Genomic DNA, 22,322 nt, shown 5'->3' on the forward strand with positions numbered 1-22,322 from the left:
GGTGATAGTTTGGTCCGCCCTGTCAATATATTATTATATTTTTGCTATTTGCTTTACGTCGCACCGATGCAGAGAGGTCTTATGGTGGCGATGGGATAGGAAAGGCCTAGGAATGGGAAGGAAGCTGCTGTGGCCTAAATTAAGGTACAGCTCCAGCATTTGCCTGGTGTGAAAATGGGAAACCACGGAAAACCATCTTAAGGGCTGCCGACAGTGGAATTTGAACCCAGTATCCCCCAGATGCAAACTCACAGCTGCGTGACCCTAACCACACTATATCATTATATATTATTATATTACTGATAATATATTGACAGGGCAGACCAAACAATCACCCATAGTATAGTTTCGGTGTTCACGTGCCCACTGCAATCTGCGACGTTGGTGATTGCTGATCAATGGAACCTGGTGCAATGGCTCTCAGAAGAAAGTGTCAAACTGTCCATGCAGACATGACCACACCCATTGCAGTGCTCCAACGTCGAGCCAACACTGTGGACGAAGTTGTTCTGTCCATTATGGCCAAGCGGACAAGACGGCGGTCATCTCGTGCTCTGGTCATATCGTGTTGTCCAGTGCCCTGTCGGTGCTGTGTATGGTCCTCTTTTCTCCACTGGTTCCACATATGCCTCGCTATTGAAGCAGTGTGCCCTGTACAGGCTGCAATGTCATGGAACGACAGGCCCACCTCCCGGAGCCCAATCATTCTGCCCTATTTGAATGTACTCACATGCTGATATTCCACCCTGTGATGTTGGTGAGGCACAGTGGCACTCGGGTACACAATCCACTTCGTATGACGGGTCCACACCCACTGAGCATTGCGTAACACTGACCTGGCTGGTCACACGCAGGAGGGCACTGCTGGGACTACATGCACGCCATCTCTCTGCAATTTAAATCACTTATTATGGTTCCACTGTTCTACACGTCCTCTGATTTTTCGTGTTTCAGACCATTGCTCCTGAGTGTTTCACTTTCTCCAAACAGCAGTGTATTTCTTTTAATTCTATTCTAGTTAAGATATATTACATCTCATACATACCATGTGACTACTATTATCTTGTATATGTATTCTATCATACTACCACTCTCAAATAATAATGGTAAATCCATAACAATAAATGGGTGGCCTGGAACAAACCAAAAAATTAAAGTAATAGTAGACAATGTAAATATTTTGAATATATATGCAAGATACACACACTCGAGAAATATTGATCAACAATAGTAAGATGAATTCCTTCTCACCTTTAAAGAAACATTTAACAACTGACCAGTACATTTCTTTTTTAATTTCAGGATGTGTAATCTCATTTAGTTTTTTTCTCATTTCAACATTTTCAAAAATAATTTCACCTAGAGCTTCACGATTTAGGTGCCCATTCTTGTCGAACACACCTTCTCCAAATTCCTTCTTTATTTTATGCCATGCTTTTCTTCCTGGCTCGACAACTGTTATGGAAGGAATAAAGACAAGTTTTCAATTACAGACTTACACAAGCAAACACACAAATATAAAAATGATAATTCCAGTTTAAAGGAAGCTTTCAGTTTTATATGAATACTGATATCTGGATGACTGCCACAGGCACTGTAGTTTTCCTTAAATTCTGAAATGTAGGGAAGCACATTTATATTTCAAAAATAGCACATGAATTGAGTAGATTTAGGTACATTATGTTTGTTTCATATCACAACTTAATGGTAATGTAATCAAAATCCCATGCTGCTGACAATAAATGAATAAATAAATAGGTAAATAAATAAAAATAAATACAGTAAATGTAAGAGCAGAAACAAGTGTACATGCCCATCTTCATACACCCACACACATCTCAATTACACAGAGAAGAGGAGACATGTGAGATGATACTTTAAACTGGCAGTACTCAGCAATGGATCTGTAAAGCATCAAAGGCCAAGTACATGGACTAAGGTTAAATATGTTCCAAATCATCATCTTCTTGGCAGTCCACATGGATTAAGCCTTTTCTGACACCGGGATGTATTCACTATTGCAAGTTCCTGCAGTGGTTGGTGGTGTGTGTCGTATCTAAATGAGGTTGTGTATTACAATGAACACAAACACCGGCCAGTGAACTGGTAGAATTAACCAGAAACAGCTAAAACACTGGTCCAACCAAATATCGAACCCAGGGCGCTCTGAACCGATGGCCACATTCAGCCAAGGAGCTGGACCATAGATATTCCAAATCCTAACAACAAAATTGCGATCATACATTAAGACTAGACACTTCATGTTGAAATATGACTTCTTAATAATGTTTGCCCAGTATATTCACATTTATTAGTAAGGTTTGGGTAGATGTACACAGGGTACCTATTCTTTTAACATTATTTTATAATGAAACAAAAATGTTACAAAGAAAATGATTTACTACAAGCAGAAGCATTAATGCTAAGATACAGGATTTGGAAAGTGCTTAGTTCATTCCACGAGACAGGCACAGTGAACACGTAAGCTGAGGAATATCGATGGCTTTATTTTAAAACCTCGTGTGTCCCAATGCTGATGATATATATGTGCAGTCCATCAGAATAATTTTCATTGTGTTCATTTTCCTATGCTAATCTCTCTTTCTTAGCATTAATCCCGACTTGCAGGGTCTGCTGCTTTGCTACATCTCCTCCATTTCTGTCTGTCGTTGACATCTTCTGGTGTTAAGCCAACACTGTGCATGTCTGCCCTGATGTTGTCAGTCCATCTCTTTGCCGGTCTTCCTCGTGGTCTTGTTCCCTCTGGGTTGATGTGGAGCGTTGTTTTGGCAACTGAGTCGTCCTGTTTTCTCATGACGTGGCCGTACCAGCGGAGACGGGCTTCCCTCACTTTGTCTATGATGGGCGCGACACCAAACCTTTGCCGGACGTCCGTGTTCCTTATGTCACATCGGGTCAGCCCCATGGACCATCGAAGCATCTTCATCTCCATGGCTGTCAACATTTGCTCCTGTTGTTTCGTCATGGGGCGACATTCAGTCCCATAGATCGCTGCTGGCCGTACCACACTCTTGTAAACTTTTGCCTTTAGATATTGAGGCATCTTTTTATCACAGAGGACTCCAGTGACCTGTCTCCACTTGAGCCAAGCTGCATTTACCCTCATCCGAGTATCAGGAGTGGTGTCACAGTTTGAGGTGACGACGGATCCCAAGTACTTAAATTGCATGGTCTTCTGCAGGTCTTCTTCACTGATACTTATGGTACCTCTGGTTTGGGGGCCACATTCCAGGTATTCTGTCTTCCTATGCTAATGTGTAAAGGAAAATGGACCTTACCATACTGCATTGCAGGGATGTTGTTAGCCTGGTGAATTTATGCACTCCTACAGTATAATGTATTTAAGGCTCATTTTCCTTTACATATTGGCATAGGAAAATTAACACAATGAAAATTGTTATTGCCGGGCTGAGTGGCTCAGACGGTTAAGGCGCTGGCCTTCTGACACCAACTTGGGAGATTCGATTCTGACTCAGTCCGGTAGTATTTGAAGACGCTGAAATATGTCAGCCTCGTGTCAGTAGATTTACTGACACGTAAAAAACTCTGCAGGACAAAATTCCAGCAACTCAGCATCTTCGAAAAACTGTCAAAAGTAGTTCGTGGGACATTATAAATTATTATTATGACGATGAAAATTATTCTGATGGATTGCATATATATATGTGGCTGGGAGGCGCGACCAATCTTAAGGAATATAATGGGTAGGAAGAGCATTGGGACATACGAGGTTTCAAAAGAAAGTCATCGATATGAATATTTGCTTGAGGGGGGAGGGGGAGGTTGTACATCTTTTGCTAGCTTAAGAGGGGATGTAACCGAGAATACATCACCAGAAGGCAATTCAGTTTTAGGAAAGGTTATTCCACTGAAGCTCAACTTGTAGGATTCCAGCAAGATATAGCAGATATCTTGGATTCTGGAGGTCAAATGGACTGTATCGCGATTGACCTGTCTAAAGCATTTGATAGGGTAGATCATGGGAAACTACTGGCAAAAATGAGTGTAATTGGACTAGACAAAAGAGTGACTAAATGGGTTGCTATATTTCTAGAAAATAGATCTCAGAGAGTTAGAGTAGGTGAAGCTTTGTCTGACCCTGTAATAGTTGAGAGGGGAGTTCCTCAGGGCAGTGTTATCGGACCTTTATGTTTTCTTATATATATAAATGATATGAGTAAAGGAGTGGAATCGGAGGTAAGGCTTTTTGTGGATGATGTTATTCTCTATAGAGTGATAAATAAGTTACAAGATTGTCAGCAACTGCAACGTGACCTCGAAAATGTTGTGAGATGGACAGCAGATGGATGTTGATAAACGGGCCTAAAAGTCAGGTTGTGAGTTTCACAAATAGGAAAAGTCCTCTCAGTTTTAATTACTGCGTTGATGGGGTGAAAGTTCCTTTTGGGGATCATTGTAAGTATCTAGGTGTTAATATAAGGAAAGATCTTTACTGGGGTAAACACATAAATGGGATTGTAAATAAAGGGTACTGATCTCTGCACATGGTTATGAGGGTGTTTAGGGGTTGTAGTAAGGATGTAAAGGAGAGTGCATATAAGTCTCTGGTAAGACCCCAACTAGAGTATGGTTCCAGTGTATGGGACCCTCACCAGGATTACCTGATTCAAGAACTGGAAAAAATCGAAAGAAAAGCAGCTCGATTTGTTCTGAGTGATTTCCGACAAAAGAGTAGCGTTACAAAAATGTTGCAATGTTTGGGTTGGGAAGAATTGAGAGAAAGAAGAAGAGCTGCTCGACTAAGTGGTATGTTCCGAGCTGACAGCGGAGAGATGGCGTGGAATGACATTAGTAGACGAATAAGTTTGAATGGCGTTTATAAAAGTAGGAAAGATCACAATATGAAGATAAAGTTGGAATTCAAGAGGACAAACTGGGGCAAATATTCATTTATAGGTAGGGGAGTTAGGGATTGGAATAACTTACCAAGGGAAATGTTCAATAAATTTCCAATTTCTTTGAAATCATTTCGGAAAAGGCTAGGATAGCAACAGATAGGGAATCTGCCACCTGGGCGACTGCCCTAAATCCAGATCAGTATTGATTGATTGATTTTAAAATGAGACAGTAGAAAATGGAAACTGTAAACAATTATCAATATAATCTTCACATATTATATGATAGCTTACAGTCACCTCGGTTGAAAAAAAAAAGGTGGCACCAGTCGTGAAGAAAGTTCATTATATGACCTGAAATAGCGTAAGTATTGATAGTATCACAGACCAATATATATATATTTTTTTTTTGCTATTTGCTTTACGTCGCACCGACAGATATGTCTTATGGCGACGATGGGATAGGAAAGGCCTAGGAATGGGAAGGAATTGGCCGTGGCCTTAATTAAGGTATAGCCCCAGCATTTGCCTGGTGTGAAAATGGGAAACCACGGAAAACCATCTTCAGGGCTGCCGACAGTGGGGTTCGAACCCACTATCTCCCGATTACTGGATACTGGCCGCACTTAAGCGACTGCAGCTATCGAGCTCGGTACCAATATTTTGCACACTTAAATTACATATACTTATTTTAAACTTTAGCGGACCTGCAGTGTATGGGTAGCGTGCTGCCTCTTACCGAGAGGCCCTGGGTTTGATTCCCAGCCAGGTCAGGGATTTTTACCTGGACCTGAGGACTGGTTTGAGGTCCACTCAGCCTACGTGATTACAGCTGAGGAGTTATCTGACAGTGAGATGGTGTCCCCGGTCTTGAGAGCCAAGAATAATGGCCGTGAGGATTTGTCGTGCTGACCACACGACACCTCGTAATCTGCTGGCCTTCAGGCTGAGCAGCAGTCGCTTGGTGGGCCAAGGCCCTTCAGAGCTGTTGTGCCATGGTGTTTGGTTTTGGTATTTTAAACTTTTTAAAATTTTCCCAATTTGATTTTCATTGCACCAACACAGATATGTCTTACGGAGACGATGGGGCAGGGAAGGATTAGGAATGGGAAGGAAGCTACCGTGGCCTAATTAAGGTACAGCTCCAGCATTTGCCTGGTTTGAAAATGGTAAACGACGGAAAACCATCCTCGAGGTTGCCGACGATGGGGTTCGAACCCACTACCTCCCGAATGCAATGCTGACAGCTACATGACTCAAACTGTGCAGCCACCTGCATTCTGGAAACAAGAAAACATAGTGCAATATCACAATAAATGCCCTGTAAAACCTATGAATATCTTCAAAAAACATCTTTCAACTTATTATTTACAATCACTAAAAATTTCAAAGCATCAGGACTTGTTATTTCAGAGGAAAGTTTACCTATGTGGTGAGAAATGGTAAGCTCAGAAAACAATGCTCAGATTTCTTGATGACATGATTCTAATAATGTATGTTTAATAACATTCATGAAATAAAGTTCAGTTATTTTAAAAGCCTAATCATTACCAGTAAAATGATCAAATTTGCACATTTTTTTGTGTTTAGTAGGGTTTGCACTTACAATTCAGTGGATAGTTACATAATTGTTATGCTGAAATGATTTAAAAACTAGTATCAACAATATACTATCTTTTAGGAAAAGTTCTTTTTCCTTCTTAATATCTTTCATATCAATTTTACTAATTTTTGTATTAATTCTTTTTCAGAAAAATTACTTGTGTCAAACCATGAGGTGTTGTTTATATAAATAAAATCACTATCATGGCAAAAATTCATGCATATATATTCAATAGTTTTTGAATTATGATGGAAACCAGGTGTAAAATTGAACAATTGAACAAATGACAGGGTGGGACATAGCAGATAACATGCATGAATATGAAGTAATACAGATAATTATACTTTTTCATCAGAATAAAAAGGTAAGTTATTCTATAGAAAAAATTGGACAAATTTATCTTTTAGTGACTGTATAATGGTTCATGTATTCAAAATGCACTAAAAGATATTAAGTGAGGATATTTTGCTGTTATCACTCAAGTTAAATGAATTATTGAGTGATGTGGCTGTGAGTGTTAACGTGCTGGGGCTAGAAAGCCATGATTTGCATTTGGCAGATGAGTGGGTTCGAACACCACCGCCTGGTGTCCTAAGAATGGTTTACTGTGGTTTCCCACTTCTACTTCCAGGTAAATGCTGGGGCAGTTCTTATTCACAGGCTAGGGCCAATTCCTCCATCTCCTTACCCAAATTCATAATAAACTATATCATAACTGACTTTGAATTCAGGAAATTTGTTAGGAATGTGTGAGTAATCTGGGGATTTTTAGATGATACAGACCACTATTTGATCTGCAGTGAACTAACTATCTCTAGGAAAGTGAAATCTACAGAAAATTTCTAGGAGGAGGAAATTAGGCAGAAGTACATGGATATGATCAGTGAAAAGTTCCATACAATAGACAGTAAGCAGGTGCACAATACAGAAAGAGAATGGGTGCCTGTAGTAGAAATAGCAAGGGAATGTCCAGGAACAACCACATGTAAAAATAAGGAAAAACTAACATCTTGGTGGAATGATGAAATGAGTGCAGCTTGTAAATGTAAAAGGTAGGTGTATCAGAAATGGCTCCAAACAACGACTGATGCGGACAGGGAAATGTACATAGATGAAAAAAATAGTGAAACAAATAATTGTTGAATCCAAGAAAAGACGCGAAAATATTTTAGTATTAACCTGGAAAGGTTAGGTCAAGCAGCAGGGAAATGTTTCTGTACAGTAATAAAGAAGAGAAAATAGAAAGTAATACTGTTATGGGTAAATCAGAAGTCATAGTAGATCCCAGGGAATCCCTGGACATGTGGGAGGAATATTTTGAAAATCTTATCAACATAAAAGGAAATCTTTCCAATAATGTTGAGAATAACTGAGTTCTTCAGGAGGACAATAATGTTAGTGAAATTACGCTTCAAGAAGTGGAAAGGATGGGAAATAAACTCCATTGCCATAAAACAGCAGGAACAGATCAAATTAGACCTGAAATGGTGAAATATATTGGGAAGGCAGGGATGTAACTCTTAAAGTTTTTGAGTCTGTCGGAAACTCTAATCATAACACATATAATACACACTATTAAACAAGCAATGACAATAACTTACTCAGATTCTATCAAATCACTTTAAATCATGCACATGTGTACAATATTGTTTACGTTGTGCAAAGTTGTCACGGATTGTGAATTGATGTTATGATCAAGTGAGAACAAATTATGAATGCAGTAGTCTTCTACTGTCACCTTAATAACTGTCCTGTGTTGAAGCCATTTTACAGTACTAGAAGATGACTACACCACACTTGCTCAATCGCAAGAGAATGGTGATGAACTCAAAGTCTTAATGCGTGATAGTACATCGCTGACAATAGAAAAAGTAACCCTTCCAGGCACCATGACTACCACTATGTGCAATATGTCAACTGGAAAATCCCATCCATTCTTGATGCTTCATTTTCAACACAAGTTCTTTGACAAGATCCATTACTTAAGCCATTTAAACTTTCAGGCCACTTTTCATCTACTCTTGGATAGATTTTTTGCTCATCTATTCAAGACACTCGTAATTTGACTGTCGATTGTTTGCCGTGACAACTCAACAAAGTGACTAAGCATAAGGTCTCTTCTTGGGGAATTTTGGAGAACCAATGGCCCATTTCAGCCACATTCACTTGGACATTGTTGGCCCACTACCCGTCTGCGAAGGCTATCATCTCCTCACTGCTACTGACAGATGTACCTGCTGACCAGAGGCTTGGTCCGTGCACACCATCACTACCAATTTTGTCTTCCAATCTATGTAACTACTGGCCAAGGGAAACAATTTGTGTCTACTCTCTTTCACAGACTCATGACACAATTAGTATGACGAAAATCCATACAACCAGTTACCATTCATGTGCTAATGGTGTGGTAGAGCATCTTAAAAAACAATTAAAAGCATCGCTGATGTGTCATGGTGCAAAAGGAAGACCAGAAAGCTTCTCTGGCCAAACCAGTTTTTGGGGAACTGCTACACATCCCTGCAGAAATGGTAGCTTCTTCACTCTTTTCTTCCACTTCAGTTAATCCTTCAGATTTTGCAAATGAACTAAGGAAGGTAATGGCTGGACTCAGGCTTGTTATTGCCTGTCGCCATAGTCAGAAGACAGGGCTTGGCAGTGGTCTCTCATGATTTTGCAAGAGCTGACCATGTAAAAACTCTGGTCCTTACCTTGCAAGTTAGCCATAGTGAGATGGCATTTGACGCTCAAGACTGAAAAAAAGGAAGCAGTAGTGAGTATAGGCTGCGTGAAACCAACATGCATAGACACAAAATCGCTGTTCCTACCTGCACCAACACACCTGACACATCTACTACCCCCACTTCATTCAGTCCACCTAGCACTTCTTTTGCATGTGACTTACCCTATGTGTCATCACCACCTAGGAGGTATAAAACGTGACCAGGACAAAGAATTTGCTTTGCCCGTCCATTCGATTTGTGAACTTACCTTCTCTGTGAGGGGCGGGGAGGGATGGGGTGGGATTCATTAACTGAACATACCCCACTTATAAACACACACTCATTCAACATTCAATATGTTTTTTACAATTTGCTTTACGTCGCACAGACACAGATAGGTCTTATGGTGATGAAGAGATAGGAAAGGGCTAGGAGCGGGAAGGAAGCTGAGCTACTATCTCAAGGCACAGAAGAAAACATTGATCAGGTTGTCATCTGACTGAATAATGTCTCAATCATCAACATCCACAAACCGACATGCATTTTCTGGCCTCAATATGTTGTACCAACTGCAGAACATACTGCAATTTATGAGGGGGATTTCAATAGTCATCATAAACTCTAGAAGTATTCTAAAACAGATGATTGTGAACTTAAATTAATGCACTGGTGCGAAAGTAACAACCTCCGTCTAATATTTGACGCTGAAGATCAAGGACCTTTTCTATCGGCTGCATGGGGTAGAGATTCAAATCCAGATTTATGCTTTGTCAGCTCCAATCCCTTGGACACTACACTGCACGCAAAGTGATGGGAGATTTTCCTCATAGCCAGCAAAGACCAGTAATCCTCGAATTTGGTGTCACAATTCCCATTCTACGATCAAAGCCAAGCCCCAATGGAATTTCCAGAAAGTTGATGCGCCTGCATTCTCTGTTGAGCTAGACAAATGCATTCGTTGGATTCCCCCAAATCACCAAAGTTATCAACATCTTGTTGGCGCAGTTATATCTACTGCTACAAAATGTATGCCCAGGGGCTATCGGAAAGAATATGTTTCTGGCTGGAATACCGAGAATGAGGAATTATCGAAGAATTTCCAGAAAAACAGCGATGCAGAACTCCCTGACAAACTTCTGGCTAGCTTGGATGATTGCCGAAGACAAAAATGGGTTGAAACAGTCAAAAGCTTAGATTTTACTCATTCTAGCAGAAAGGTCTGGGGCCTTCTTAGAAGGCTAGGAGAAGGTGCACCAGTAGTAAAGAGTCAGCCTCAGGTGACACCTGACCAAATAGCATCCCACATTGTAACAACTTCCCGAACTCCAGCTGATAAGAAGCATACAAAGTATGTTAGATGGCAGCTTTGTGCTCTGAAATCATCAGCACCTCGCATATCTAACTATTCAATTCCCTTTACAGCTCTTGATGTTCAAGAAGCCCTCAAAGAACTAAAACTTGGTAAGGCACCTGGATTTGATGGAATTCATCCCGAATTCCTCATACATATGGGAGACAATGCAAAGAGATGGATGGGACAGTTCTACACAGACATTCTTCAGACTGGACAAATCCCACCTAACTTCAAGAGAGTTAAAATTATTGCCACACTGAAGCCTGGAAAACCTGCAAACAGACCTGTTTGTTACAGACCAATAGCCCTCCTTAGCTGTTGCTACAAACTCTTTGAAAGGCTTATCTACAACAGAATTAGGTCTACCATTTTAGAACTCATTCCTGTGGATCAGGCAGTTGCAGACCTAATCGAAACTGCTGCGAGCAAGTAGGCTACTTTGATTAACATCTTAAAAGCTTAAAATATCTGCTGTCATTCTGGATCTCACTGCTGCCTTTGATACCGTATAAGGATTGGTTTACAAATTACTCAGAGCTATACCCTGCAGAACGATTGCACAGCTTATCAACAACATGCTCAACGACAGGATGATGATGATGATGCTTGTTGTTTTAAGGGGCCTAACATCGAAGGTCATCGGCCCCTAATGGAACGAGATGGACGACATGATAGATGAAAGTTAAAATTTTAAAATTTATCCACTGACCAGAGTTTAAAAAATGGTGTTGAAGAAAAATGAGTGTGAGAGTAAAACAGGAATAAGGCATTGCCTGGAAGTACAGGTATATATATAATTTGCGTTAGACGTTAAAATAACACATTAAAATATGCAACACAAACTAAAATGAGGTCAATGGGATAAAAGCGCAATGAACACAAATACACTAGGACAAAGGACATTATTACACACGATAAAAAAAGACCACTATCCCTCATAAAGCAGATGACGAGGTGTGCTGACTGTTTGTCATCTCGCAGGATAAGGGAGATTATACTTGGGAGGTTAAGACTACGGCACAGATCGACCAGGTCTACACACTCCATAAGGATGTGTACCACGGTAAGATGATCACCGCAAGTACACACCGGAGGGGGTTCTCCTTTCAATAGATGGGAGTGAGTCAGGATACTGTGGCCGATCCGAAGACGACATAATACTACTGCTTCCCTCTGCGAAGCCCAGAGGGAAGTCCTCGATACCTTCGTTGTTCCTTTTATCGCTCTCAGCTTATTTGAAAGTGGAATGGCCTGCCACTCCATCTCCCAATGGGACATAATCAGATGTCTCAGCTGAGTGCGAATATCACTTGCTAGAATCTTGTAAGGCAACGGGGGCAGTGTAACTGCCTCCTTGACAGCTTTATCTGCTAATTCATTGCCCTCTACACCCATGTGGCTTGGGAGCCACATAAACGTAATTCTGGTGCCGACATCCGAACACCCGGCCAACAGGTCCTGGACCCGCTGCACCAGAGGGTGCCGAGGGAAACAGGTATCAATAGACTGTAGCGAACTTAGGAGTCAGTACACAGAAGAAAGTGTCGGAGCTCATTGAACAATGCGTACCGCAGAGCTTCACAGATGGCATAGAGCTCCGCTGTGTACACACTACAAGTTTCTGGGAGAGCAAAACGAAACCTATCATTGTCGACAACGAACGCACAACCCACTTTCATGTCTGTTCTCGAGCCATCCGTGTAAACAACGGCTGAACCTGGATACCAGCCAAAAACAGACAGGAAGAGCCTCCGATAAATCGAAGGGTCCGTGTTTTCCTTATGGGCCAGTGTACAGATCAAGGAGTATTTCAGGTCGTCACACTACCCACGGAGGTACCCCACTTGGTTGTCTGACAAGGCAAGGAACCGAAGGTACGTAAAACAATCTGTGACTGCTATCCAAGCGCATTCGAATCGGTCGCGTTGCTCGAGGGCAAGCAGCGTACAGCCGACGGTTTCCATTGTTGAATATGCAAGGATAGCTTGGATGAAGTGGCATCTGTCGCAAATTTGCAGCATACAATAGAAGCATTTGATGGCGTCTCAGGTGTAAAGGCAGAACACCAGATTCAGCGAGCAGGCTAGCAATGGGGCTTGTACGAAAAGCTCCTGTCGCCAACCTAACCCCGCTGTGGTGGATGCTGTTCAGCTTGTCTTGCTGAGCCATATGCTGCACTGCCGTGGTCTAGCCGTGATAAAATATGTGCCCTCTAGATTCGAAGGAGCACCATGCGGTCAGTCCTCCAACTGGTGCTGCTAAGAAACTTCATGATATTCAGCTTCTTAGTGCATTGCACTTTTAACTGCCGCACGTGGCTCCCACGATAATTTGCTATCGAAAAGGAGCCCAAGAAATCGGTAAGTGTCAACTACAGGAATAGCTACATTTCCTAAATAAAGTTCAGGAGGAGGGTGAAGAGAATGTTTGTGACAAAAGTGGACAACACAGGTCTTTGTGGTGGAAAACCGATTAGCCATGTTCGAAGATCCACTGCTCCACTCTCCTAATAGTTTGTTGTAATTGTCGCTCTGCGACTGCCATATTACGCGAGCTATAGTGCAGAGCAAACTCGTCCACATATAGCGACGGTATGACCGCTGAACCCGCAGCAGCATCAATACCATTTATGGCAATCGCAAACAGAGTGACACTAAGAACCGATCCCTGTGGGACTCCATTTTCCTGAATGTGGTATTGCGAGTATGTCCTCCCTACTCGGACACGGAATAGACGGAGGGACAAGAAATTCGGAATAAATACCGGCAAGTGACCTCAGAATCTCCACTGATGCAGGACTGAAAGGATACCATATCGCCAGGTGGTGTCATAGGCCTCTTCTAAGTCAAAGAAAACAGCTACCAAATGCTGTTTGTGGAGAAACGCATCCTGGATAGAGCTCTCCAGATGTACCAAGTGATTAGTGATCGAGCGAGCGGCTCGAAAACCACACGGATACTCGGACAAGAGTCCTTGTTTTTCAAGACACCACACAAGTCGGCGATTTACCATCCTCTCAAATAGCTTACAAGGCAGTTTGCAAGACAAATCAGTCTGTAACTTCCTGCATACTTAGGATCTTTGTCAGGCTTGAGGACTGGAATAACTATGCCTTCTCGCCACTGAGATGGAAAATCGCCCTCTATCCAGATTCGGTTGAACACACGAAGGAGATATAATAGACTATCCTCACTAAGGTGTTTCAACATCTGGTTATGGATATTGTCTGGTCCAGGAGATGTGTCCTTGCAAAGCGCTAAGGCGCTGCGGAGTTTCCACTCCGTAAAGGGCACGTTATAGTCCTCTGAAGCTTGAGTGGCAAAACTGAGGTGATGACATTCTGCCTCCTGCTTCAGAGCGAGGAAATCAGGATGGTAATTCTCGGAGCCAGACACATCCGCGAAATGGCTAGCTAGATGGTTAGCAATCGAGAGTGGGTCAATGACGATATTGCCTGCAATGGAAATTCCCGGTACAGAATATGATCCTTCGATACCCGAAATTATATTTATCATCACATGTAATACCCGAAATACGCTGAAGTTTAGTCCACACTTGAGATGATGGACTATGTGACGTCAGTGACGACACATATCTCTCCCAAGAAGCTTTCTTACTTTGGCGAATAAGAACTTGCGCTTTAGCGCGGAGTTGTTTAAATGTTACCAAGTTGGCCACAGTAGGCTGTCTATGGTAACGTTTATGAGCACGACGGCGTTCCTTGATAGCTACTGCTATTTCTTTCTTCCACCAACGAACGAGTTTTCGGCGAGGAGTCCCCGAGAAGGACGAAATGGACTCCTCAGCAGCAGCAAGAATAACTTGGGTGATGTAAGTTATTTCCTCGTCGACGGTCCGCCTGATATCGTCATTAAAGACAGCTAGTGATGTGTACTTTGGCCAATCAGCATGTTTAAGAATCCATCGAGGGGCAACCTCGACAGATTTTTTGTTTCAACAAAGTAAGGATAATGGGAAAATGGTCACTGTCACAGAGATCATCGTGTGTATTCCACTGAAACAGCGGAACCAACGTTTGGCTGCATAGACTTACGTCTTTTTTTTTTTTGCTTAGTTATTTTATGTCGCACCGACAACAATAGGTCTTATGGTGACAATGGGACAGGAAAGGCCTAGGAATGGGAAGGAAGCGGCTGTGGCCTTAATTAAGGTACAGCCCCAGCATTTGCCTAGTGTGAAAATGGGAAACCACAGAAAACCATTTTTCAGAGTTTGCGGCCGACAGTGGGGTTCGAACCCACTATCTCCTGGATGCGAGCTCACAGCTGTGCGCTCCTAACTGCACGGCCAACTCCCCTGGTAGACTTACGTCTATGCGAGAATATGTGTTGTAATGTACACTAAAGTGAGTTGGTTTCCCTGTATTCAAAATACATAAATCCAGCTTTGTTACTAATCTTTCCAGCTCTCGTCCCCGGGGGGCAAGACGTCTCAGAGCCCCATGTGGGGTGATGGGCGTTAAAATCTCCCAACAAGATGAAGGGAGGTGGAAGCTGATCTATAAGATCAGTGACATCATTTATGTTAAGAGGCTGGCCTGGTGGAAAAAAAATGTTACACACTGTTGCTATGACAGGCAGCAGTACCCGCACCGCAATTGCTTTCCGTTGGGTCCTTAGAGGAACGTCCTCCTTATAAGTATCAGAACGGACAAAAATACCCATGCCACCAGACGCCCAGTGGGCATAATATTGTTCTGTCGAGTATAGTCTGAAATTTCTCAAGACCGTATGATGACCTGGTCTGAAGTTTGTCTCCTGAATACAGACTATACTCACTGCGTACTCATTAATGAGCTGAAGTAGCTCAGCAAGATTCCTGGCATAACCGTTACAATTCCACTGTAACAGTGCCATAGTGTGGGTGTGGACTTCTGAAGTTTAGGTTAGCAGCAGCAATATGCTACACTCACATCCCCATCCGAAGATGGAGATAAATGCTCCATGTTGCAGGCTTTGAATTTCTTAGACATAGTCCGGGGGCAGGGTTTCTTCCTACGACGGGAGCGCGCCTGTTTTCCATGAGGAAAACCCGCTGGCGCAGAATCAGACCCTCCGGGTGCAGGGCGTGAGGCCCCATTTGTAGGAGATGTTGAAGAACGCCTGGTAAGGGCGCTCTTCTTCCCCGCCCTCGATTCTTGTTTAGACGGGCTGGGAGGTGATTTCCCAACCCTGGTCGACGATGCCACCTCCGCCGGCTTAGGCATGGCTTTCGCCGACCTCGTGAGGGAAGGAGACGTTGTCTGTGCCGATGTAGGTTTCTTAGCCGGCACAAGCTTATTGGTGTCGAAGGCCGGGATGGACCCGCCTTCAAACTCGTTCTATTTGCCTTGGGCAAAGGTGTTCCAGTTGAAAATAAGGAACCTGGGAGAGACTGAGCTATCATGTTGAAGTCTAGTGTCTTGGTCGATGCATTCATAGAATTAAACTTGCGGCGCGCTTCCTGGTAGGAAAGACCATCCAGGGTCTTGATCTCCTGGATCTTCTTCTCACTCAGATAGGTCAGACAGTTCCGATCTTGAGGAGAATGAAGACCAGAGCAGTTAGTGCACTTGAACGCAGTTGTGCACTCCTCCACGCCGTGAGCTACTTTCCCACAAGTACCACACACAGACTGATTCAAACAACGAGATACCATGTGTCCGAATCTCTGGCAATGATAGCACCGCATAGGAGGCGGGATGTACGGCCTAACATTGCAACGAAAGGTTGTTACCTTGACTTTCTCGGGCAACAATGACAATTTGAAGGAGACTATGAACGCACCCATGGCAACGTCTTCACCGCTGACTTTGCGTGTGATACACCGGACGTGGGTCACGGCACGGTGCTTCATGTCTTCCATCAATTCATCGTCAGTATTCAGAACGAGATCACGGTGGAAAATAACTCCACGAACCAGATTCAAGGTTTTGTGCTCTACCACTTTGACGGGGATGTCGCCAAAGTGGTCGCACTTAAGCAATCGATCTGCTTGGAGCGCAATGCTCGTCTTCAGAAGCAAACCACCATTCCGCAACTTCTTCAGATCCTCAAGTTCACCGTATACACCTTCGATGTGACGACTAAAAAGAATCGATTTAACCAGCTTAAAATCCTGCCCATCGGTTCTGGTAGCAACCAGAAACCTAGGGAAGCTGGAACCCAGACTAATACGCTGTGCTTGTTCTCAAGGGGCCCTTAGGGCATCAAAAGTTAAAGACTTGGGTAGCGAACTATCCGAGGAGGCAGGCGGAAGGAAGTTGTTTCGACACCATGCCTGAAATGATCCTCCCCGAATGCCACCCACTCCGATCAGGGGTCTTTGTAGCCGAAGCAAACAGCCAAGGCAATACCCACCTGGTCATAGCCGGTACTGCCCGGGGTCCGATGATGGACGATGCCTAATACGGGAAGACTGAGGCAATGAGTACTAGGACTCCCTTCCTCCAGTCACCCGCAATAGCATGTACCCTATAGCATGTATAGAGCACTAAATTTAGGTAAAAGTAAATAAGAATATGTCCTTCTGGCATTCGGCTGTGCGGGGACCTGTGTTGTTAGGCGGATACTACTGCCCGCGTACATGACACTCCCACCTGCCGCTTCCTGGGTGGTTACTGACACGGGCTTTCGAGTGTAGTCACACACGTAGGAGGTCCATCTCCGAGCAGCACGCACATCAAAAATTTTGAAATGGTCTACAACAGACCCTCGGAAAAATGAAAAATAAAGAGGGGACCATGGCCACATGACCCTTTTAGTCGCCTTCTACGACAGGCAGGGATTACCTGTGGATGTATTCAGCCTCTCCCATCCACAGCAGGTCCAACACATTATACCAAACCGCAATCCATGTTCGTGCCTAGGTCGCCCCTTTTATTCGCCTCTTACGACAGGGATACCGGGACAGGAAATTCCAGGTCTGTTTAGATGAAAAGTAAACTGCATAATGGTTTTCCCCAGGGATCAGTTTTGTCACCACAATGTTTAATCTGTACATCTCTGATTTTCCAGAAACAATATCCAGAAAGTTCTGCTAAGCTGATGACTTGACCCTGGGTACACTACACAAGATCTTTGAGAAAACTGAAGACATTTTGACTAAGGATTTATCCACTCTGGCAGAATATTTCAAGAAATGAAGACTCAGACCCAGTAAAACCAAGACGGAGGTTTCTTGCTGCCATTTGAGTAACCAGCTTGCTAACTTAAAATTAAATATCACCTTCTCCAATCGAGCACTTCATCACAATAAGTGCCCCAAATATCTCGGTGTTACGTTGGACTGGACTTTATCATTCAAGCAACATCTTTTGAACTTGTTGAAGAAACTGAAAACCCGAAACAATATTATTCAGAAGCTTACTGGTACTACTTGGGAATCCACTGCAAACATCCTGTGCTTTTCAGCCTTAGCACTGGTTTTCTCTACTGCACACTATTGTGCTCCAGTGTGACATAATATACAGTTAAAAAAAATTAGGGGAACATGTTTTGTAACGTCTGGTATGTGGACGTTAATTTGGTAGATAGGGTTCCAATGGTCGTACAGCATACCTTGAGACCTTAGCTACTCAGGCTATGTCAAATCAAAGTTATACTCCATCTGTAGACGTAGCCATGCATTAAACTGTCAGGTGACCCCTCAAAACAAAGTGAATAGTGGTGCGTCTGTGTGTCGTTGTGAGGTATACAGACTACTGCGGTCATCTGAGCACGTTGTACGTAATCCAGTACATCCCATGAGACATCTTAACAAGGTTCAAGTCACAAGGGCAGTCACTTTGATCCCGGAAGGATGGACTCTTTGTTATGTTGCTGTGGATCTCCATGTCTCTCCGACAGCGCTACAGTGAGGAAGGCCAGTTCACAAGGAGGGTTGAACAAGGTCGTGGACTCATGACAACCCTACAGGGTGACCGATATCTGACCATCTGTACACTGCGGCGGCGTTCAGCAACTGCCAGAGAACTGCAACAAGACCTCAGGAGGGTCACTGGAGTCACAGTGTCTGACCAGACAGTAAGGAACAGGTTAAGAGAAATGTCGTTACGACCCAGACGCCCTGTTCAAGTGCCCATTTAACACAGCAACATCGCGCAGCTCGCCTTCTGTTTGCCCGTACCCATGTCAACTAGCAACTTTGCCAATGGAGACCTGTGTTGTTCACAGACGAGTCCAGATTTCCCCTGACACAGCGTGATGGATGTCAACATGTATGGAGACGTAGTGGCGAGCAGTACATGCCAAATGTTGTCCAGGAATTTAAAGTTAAAAACTTAATAATTATTCTGTATTGAGCTAAGAATCACAATACTAAAAAGAAAATATATAGGTTCCACCTTTTCAATACACTGTTATTAAGTTGTACCAATTAAGAGAACAGGGCAAAAGGACTAAATCATAAACAATTATAAACACACATAACAAATATAAGACGTTAATCACAGTCAAAAGGTTGTAAGTAGAAATTTCAATATTTCGGCTGATGACAACACTTTAAATGTGTCAAAATGGTCCCAAAGTTAACATATTGTAACTTAATATTGGTACAACTTAATAACAGTGTATTGAAAAGGTGGAACCTCTATATTTTCTTTTTAGTACTGTGGTTGTCCAGGAAAGCGCCCAATTCGGACAAGGTTCTGTGATGGTGTGGGGTGGCATCAGTATTGATGGCTGTACGGATCTTGTTGTCGTCCGTGATAATCTTACTGCTGCGGGGTACATCGAGCAGATACTGTTACAGCATGTATCAGTTGCTGCATATGGTGTTGGCCCTGAATTCGTACTCATGCACGGCAATGCCAGGGCTCATGTAGCGCGCATCACCAGAGCTGTCTTGCGAGAACTGGACGTTCAAGGGATGGAATGGCCAGCAGTGAGTCCCAACATTAGTGCCATCGAGCATGTGTGGGATAGGCTTGACAGAAGTGTTCACGGGCATCCTGTTCGCTCACGACTGAAACGCACCTACTTCTAACTTAGTCTAACTCTCACTAACTCCAGGCAGGTCGTTCCTCTATTATATACCTGGGCTGGCTCTTCTAGAATCGTCCGGATGCTGGACGGATCCAGGAACATCGCGAGATGGAACATTCCAGATTAATCGTGGAGTCATTTCCATACTCTTCTGCTACGGGACCGCGAGCAGAAGCGAGTGGGGCTGGCCTAGCACTTAAGCGCTACTAGTGATTGGCGCAGTTGAAGCGTAAGGGGTGGGTCTATACGGTGCCGGGCCGGGCCCACTGCCAGTTGACATGGCAGACGCTATGACCATTACAATAATAATGCCTAAAGTGAATCAATGTTTTCTTTCTTAAGCCCCATTTACAATGCAAATGTAATGTAAACTTAAAATTAACGGTAACTTAGAAGTTAGCGGTCACGTTATCTAATGGAACCATTCACAATGCGCCGACGTAAACTTAACTGTGAGTCCGTAAAATTAGGGGATTGCAAACTCCAAGTTCTTGCGGTTAATTTTACGTTAGGTTTAAGAACCAGCCATTCAAAGCAGACATAAACATTGTATTTTGTGCACGATAATATGACTTCTTTTGACAAAACACTTGTATTTCTCTTTCAAAATAATCTTTGTGTGTATGATAAAAGGAAAAAAGAATTACAAAGACGACGTACCGAAAAATAATACGTGGAAATAAATACGCTGTATGAAATGTGATGGTAAATCAAGGGAGACAAGCTCGCAGCGCCGGCGACCGGACGAGAGACAATCCCTGTCATAGATAAAACAGTGTCCCTGTATATTTCTTAACATCATGACAGACTACTAGTTTACAAAAACAATATCATCCAAATATCTCAGCGGAGTGCGATAGCTATGTTATTTTGACCACGCAACAGTGGAATGAATTGTATTGTATTGAATAGGTGGTGTAATAAAACACTCCTTGTGTAAACTTAGTGTGATTGCTAGGCGCATAGATTACATGTAACTAATCTCATTATTAGACCCGTATTGAACTATGCTATGATATACTAACAATTTGTTGGTTGTTTTGATCCACCTTGTATTGTATTGTATTGAAAATGTGGATCAAAACAACCAACAAATTGTTAGTATATCAAGGCGCATAGATGTCGATAAAGGACGCCTTATACTTCTTTTTATTAGGAAAGGGAAATCAAATCATAAGATAGTGTCAAACAGTTCAGGTTTCATCTGCATGTACAAAACGAACTGATGAGGTTCATTTCTTACAGTAGATTACCAAAATCGCCCTGACCTCCTTTGATTCAAGAGATAAACCCATTTTTCTGCACCGTTGTTTAATTCGCCTTTTCATGTAAACTTACATAGCTCCCAGGAGCAAAGCAAGAGATGTCTGAAGTAATATGAATTCCGCTACCACGTTGTTTGATTCCATCGAGATATTAAAATATAAAACTGCGAAATAGCCTAAAATCTGACTTCCGTGCTAAATAACATGGCAGTGTTTTGATTGGCTGCTGTGTACTCTTTACGTCCATGTTACGTTCCTCCATTGTGAATACCACAAATTTTATGTTAATTTTACGGTTACGTTAGGGCGTTAAGTTTTTGGTTACGTTTCCATTGTGAGTTGGGCTTTACTACGTATAGCCTATATTGTATATTATGTATATAATTTCCTTGCCATTCACTAATAATAACAACTCTGTCAACACGGTAGGTAAGCAAAACTGGTGAAACTTACAACATGACTTTTCACTCTGTTTATTAGCACACCGTCATCCATCTCTCAACTTTTTTCTAAGATCTTTTTGCCGTTGCTCACAGTCCTGTAACTTATTTACTACTCTATACAGTGTAAAATCATGTAAAAAAAATCCTAATCTGTGATTCCACTTCTTTACTGTTATAAATATGTAAGAAAACATAATGGTCTAATAATTCTGCCTTGTGGGGAAATGCCCCCCTCCCCACCTTAAGAACATATAGAGTTACAAGGTACAATGTCCGTTGAATCCATCTTATACCAGTAGTCCAAGAGCACATAGGTTACACACTTAAAGACACAAGTCTTAGAGCCAATATAAGTATATACATTATTACATAGTGCACGAGTGAGTTCTCATGTTGGGGTGTGTTTAGCTTCCGAATGCCACCACAAGACAAACTATTAGTGTTACGAAACTGTTATAATCTTTGAGCTGGTAAGATCTGGGAGTAGAGAGACCAGTTGCTAGAATAAGTAGTCGTTCTGGGCTGTCAGTCGCGAGATGGCGTGGAAAGACTTTAGTTTCTACAAAGACAGTCTCATTCGTGCCATTTTCTCTAACAATTTACAGCAACAAAAGATGGAACAGAAACAAAACAAAAGACTCACGAAATACAAACAAGCATAATTCGCCTACATAATCATGTAATTTAACACATTCAAACATTTTCTCTTTACTTCGTGACCACTGTGGAGACACACCATTCTAGATGACCTTGTGGCTTATTGAAGTTTTCCAATAGAATATAACTGCTTATGGCTTTCTGCTCTAGTATGAGGCTTTCTTAATGATTGCAATGACCTCACTCTGAGTACAGATGAAGCAAGTACAGCAAGTCTAACAGGAACTGTTTAAGTTAGATCTAACTGGGACAAATATTTGCTCATAGGAAGAGGAATCAAAGATTGAAATCATTTACCAACGTGAGGAGGGTTCTCTGTGAATGACATTTGATACAGACCTCTCTCAATAGATTTGGTCAGTGTGAGCACCAGTTTATCATTTTAGTAGATGAATAAGCATGAGTAAATAGGCCTACCT

The 22,322-nt window shown here is 42.5% G+C and overlaps 1 protein-coding gene across 1 annotated transcript in view; it reads right to left on the minus strand.

Annotated features, from left to right (window-relative positions):
- The window catches only part of Dpck (Dephospho-CoA kinase), a 68,118-nt gene that overhangs the window by 30,428 nt on the left and 15,368 nt on the right, over window positions 1-22,322 (minus strand). Inside the window, exons 2-3 of the mRNA XM_067149415.2 lie at window positions 1,252-1,455; window positions 1,046-1,133 (exon numbers count right to left, since the gene is read on the minus strand). Coding sequence (XP_067005516.2) covers window positions 1,046-1,133; window positions 1,252-1,455 — 292 coding nt within the window. The remainder of the gene's footprint in view (window positions 1-1,045; window positions 1,134-1,251; window positions 1,456-22,322) is intronic.

This window comes from Anabrus simplex, chromosome 6, assembly GCF_040414725.1.
Source record: "Anabrus simplex isolate iqAnaSimp1 chromosome 6, ASM4041472v1, whole genome shotgun sequence".
Lineage (NCBI taxonomy): Eukaryota > Metazoa > Arthropoda > Insecta > Orthoptera > Tettigoniidae > Anabrus > Anabrus simplex.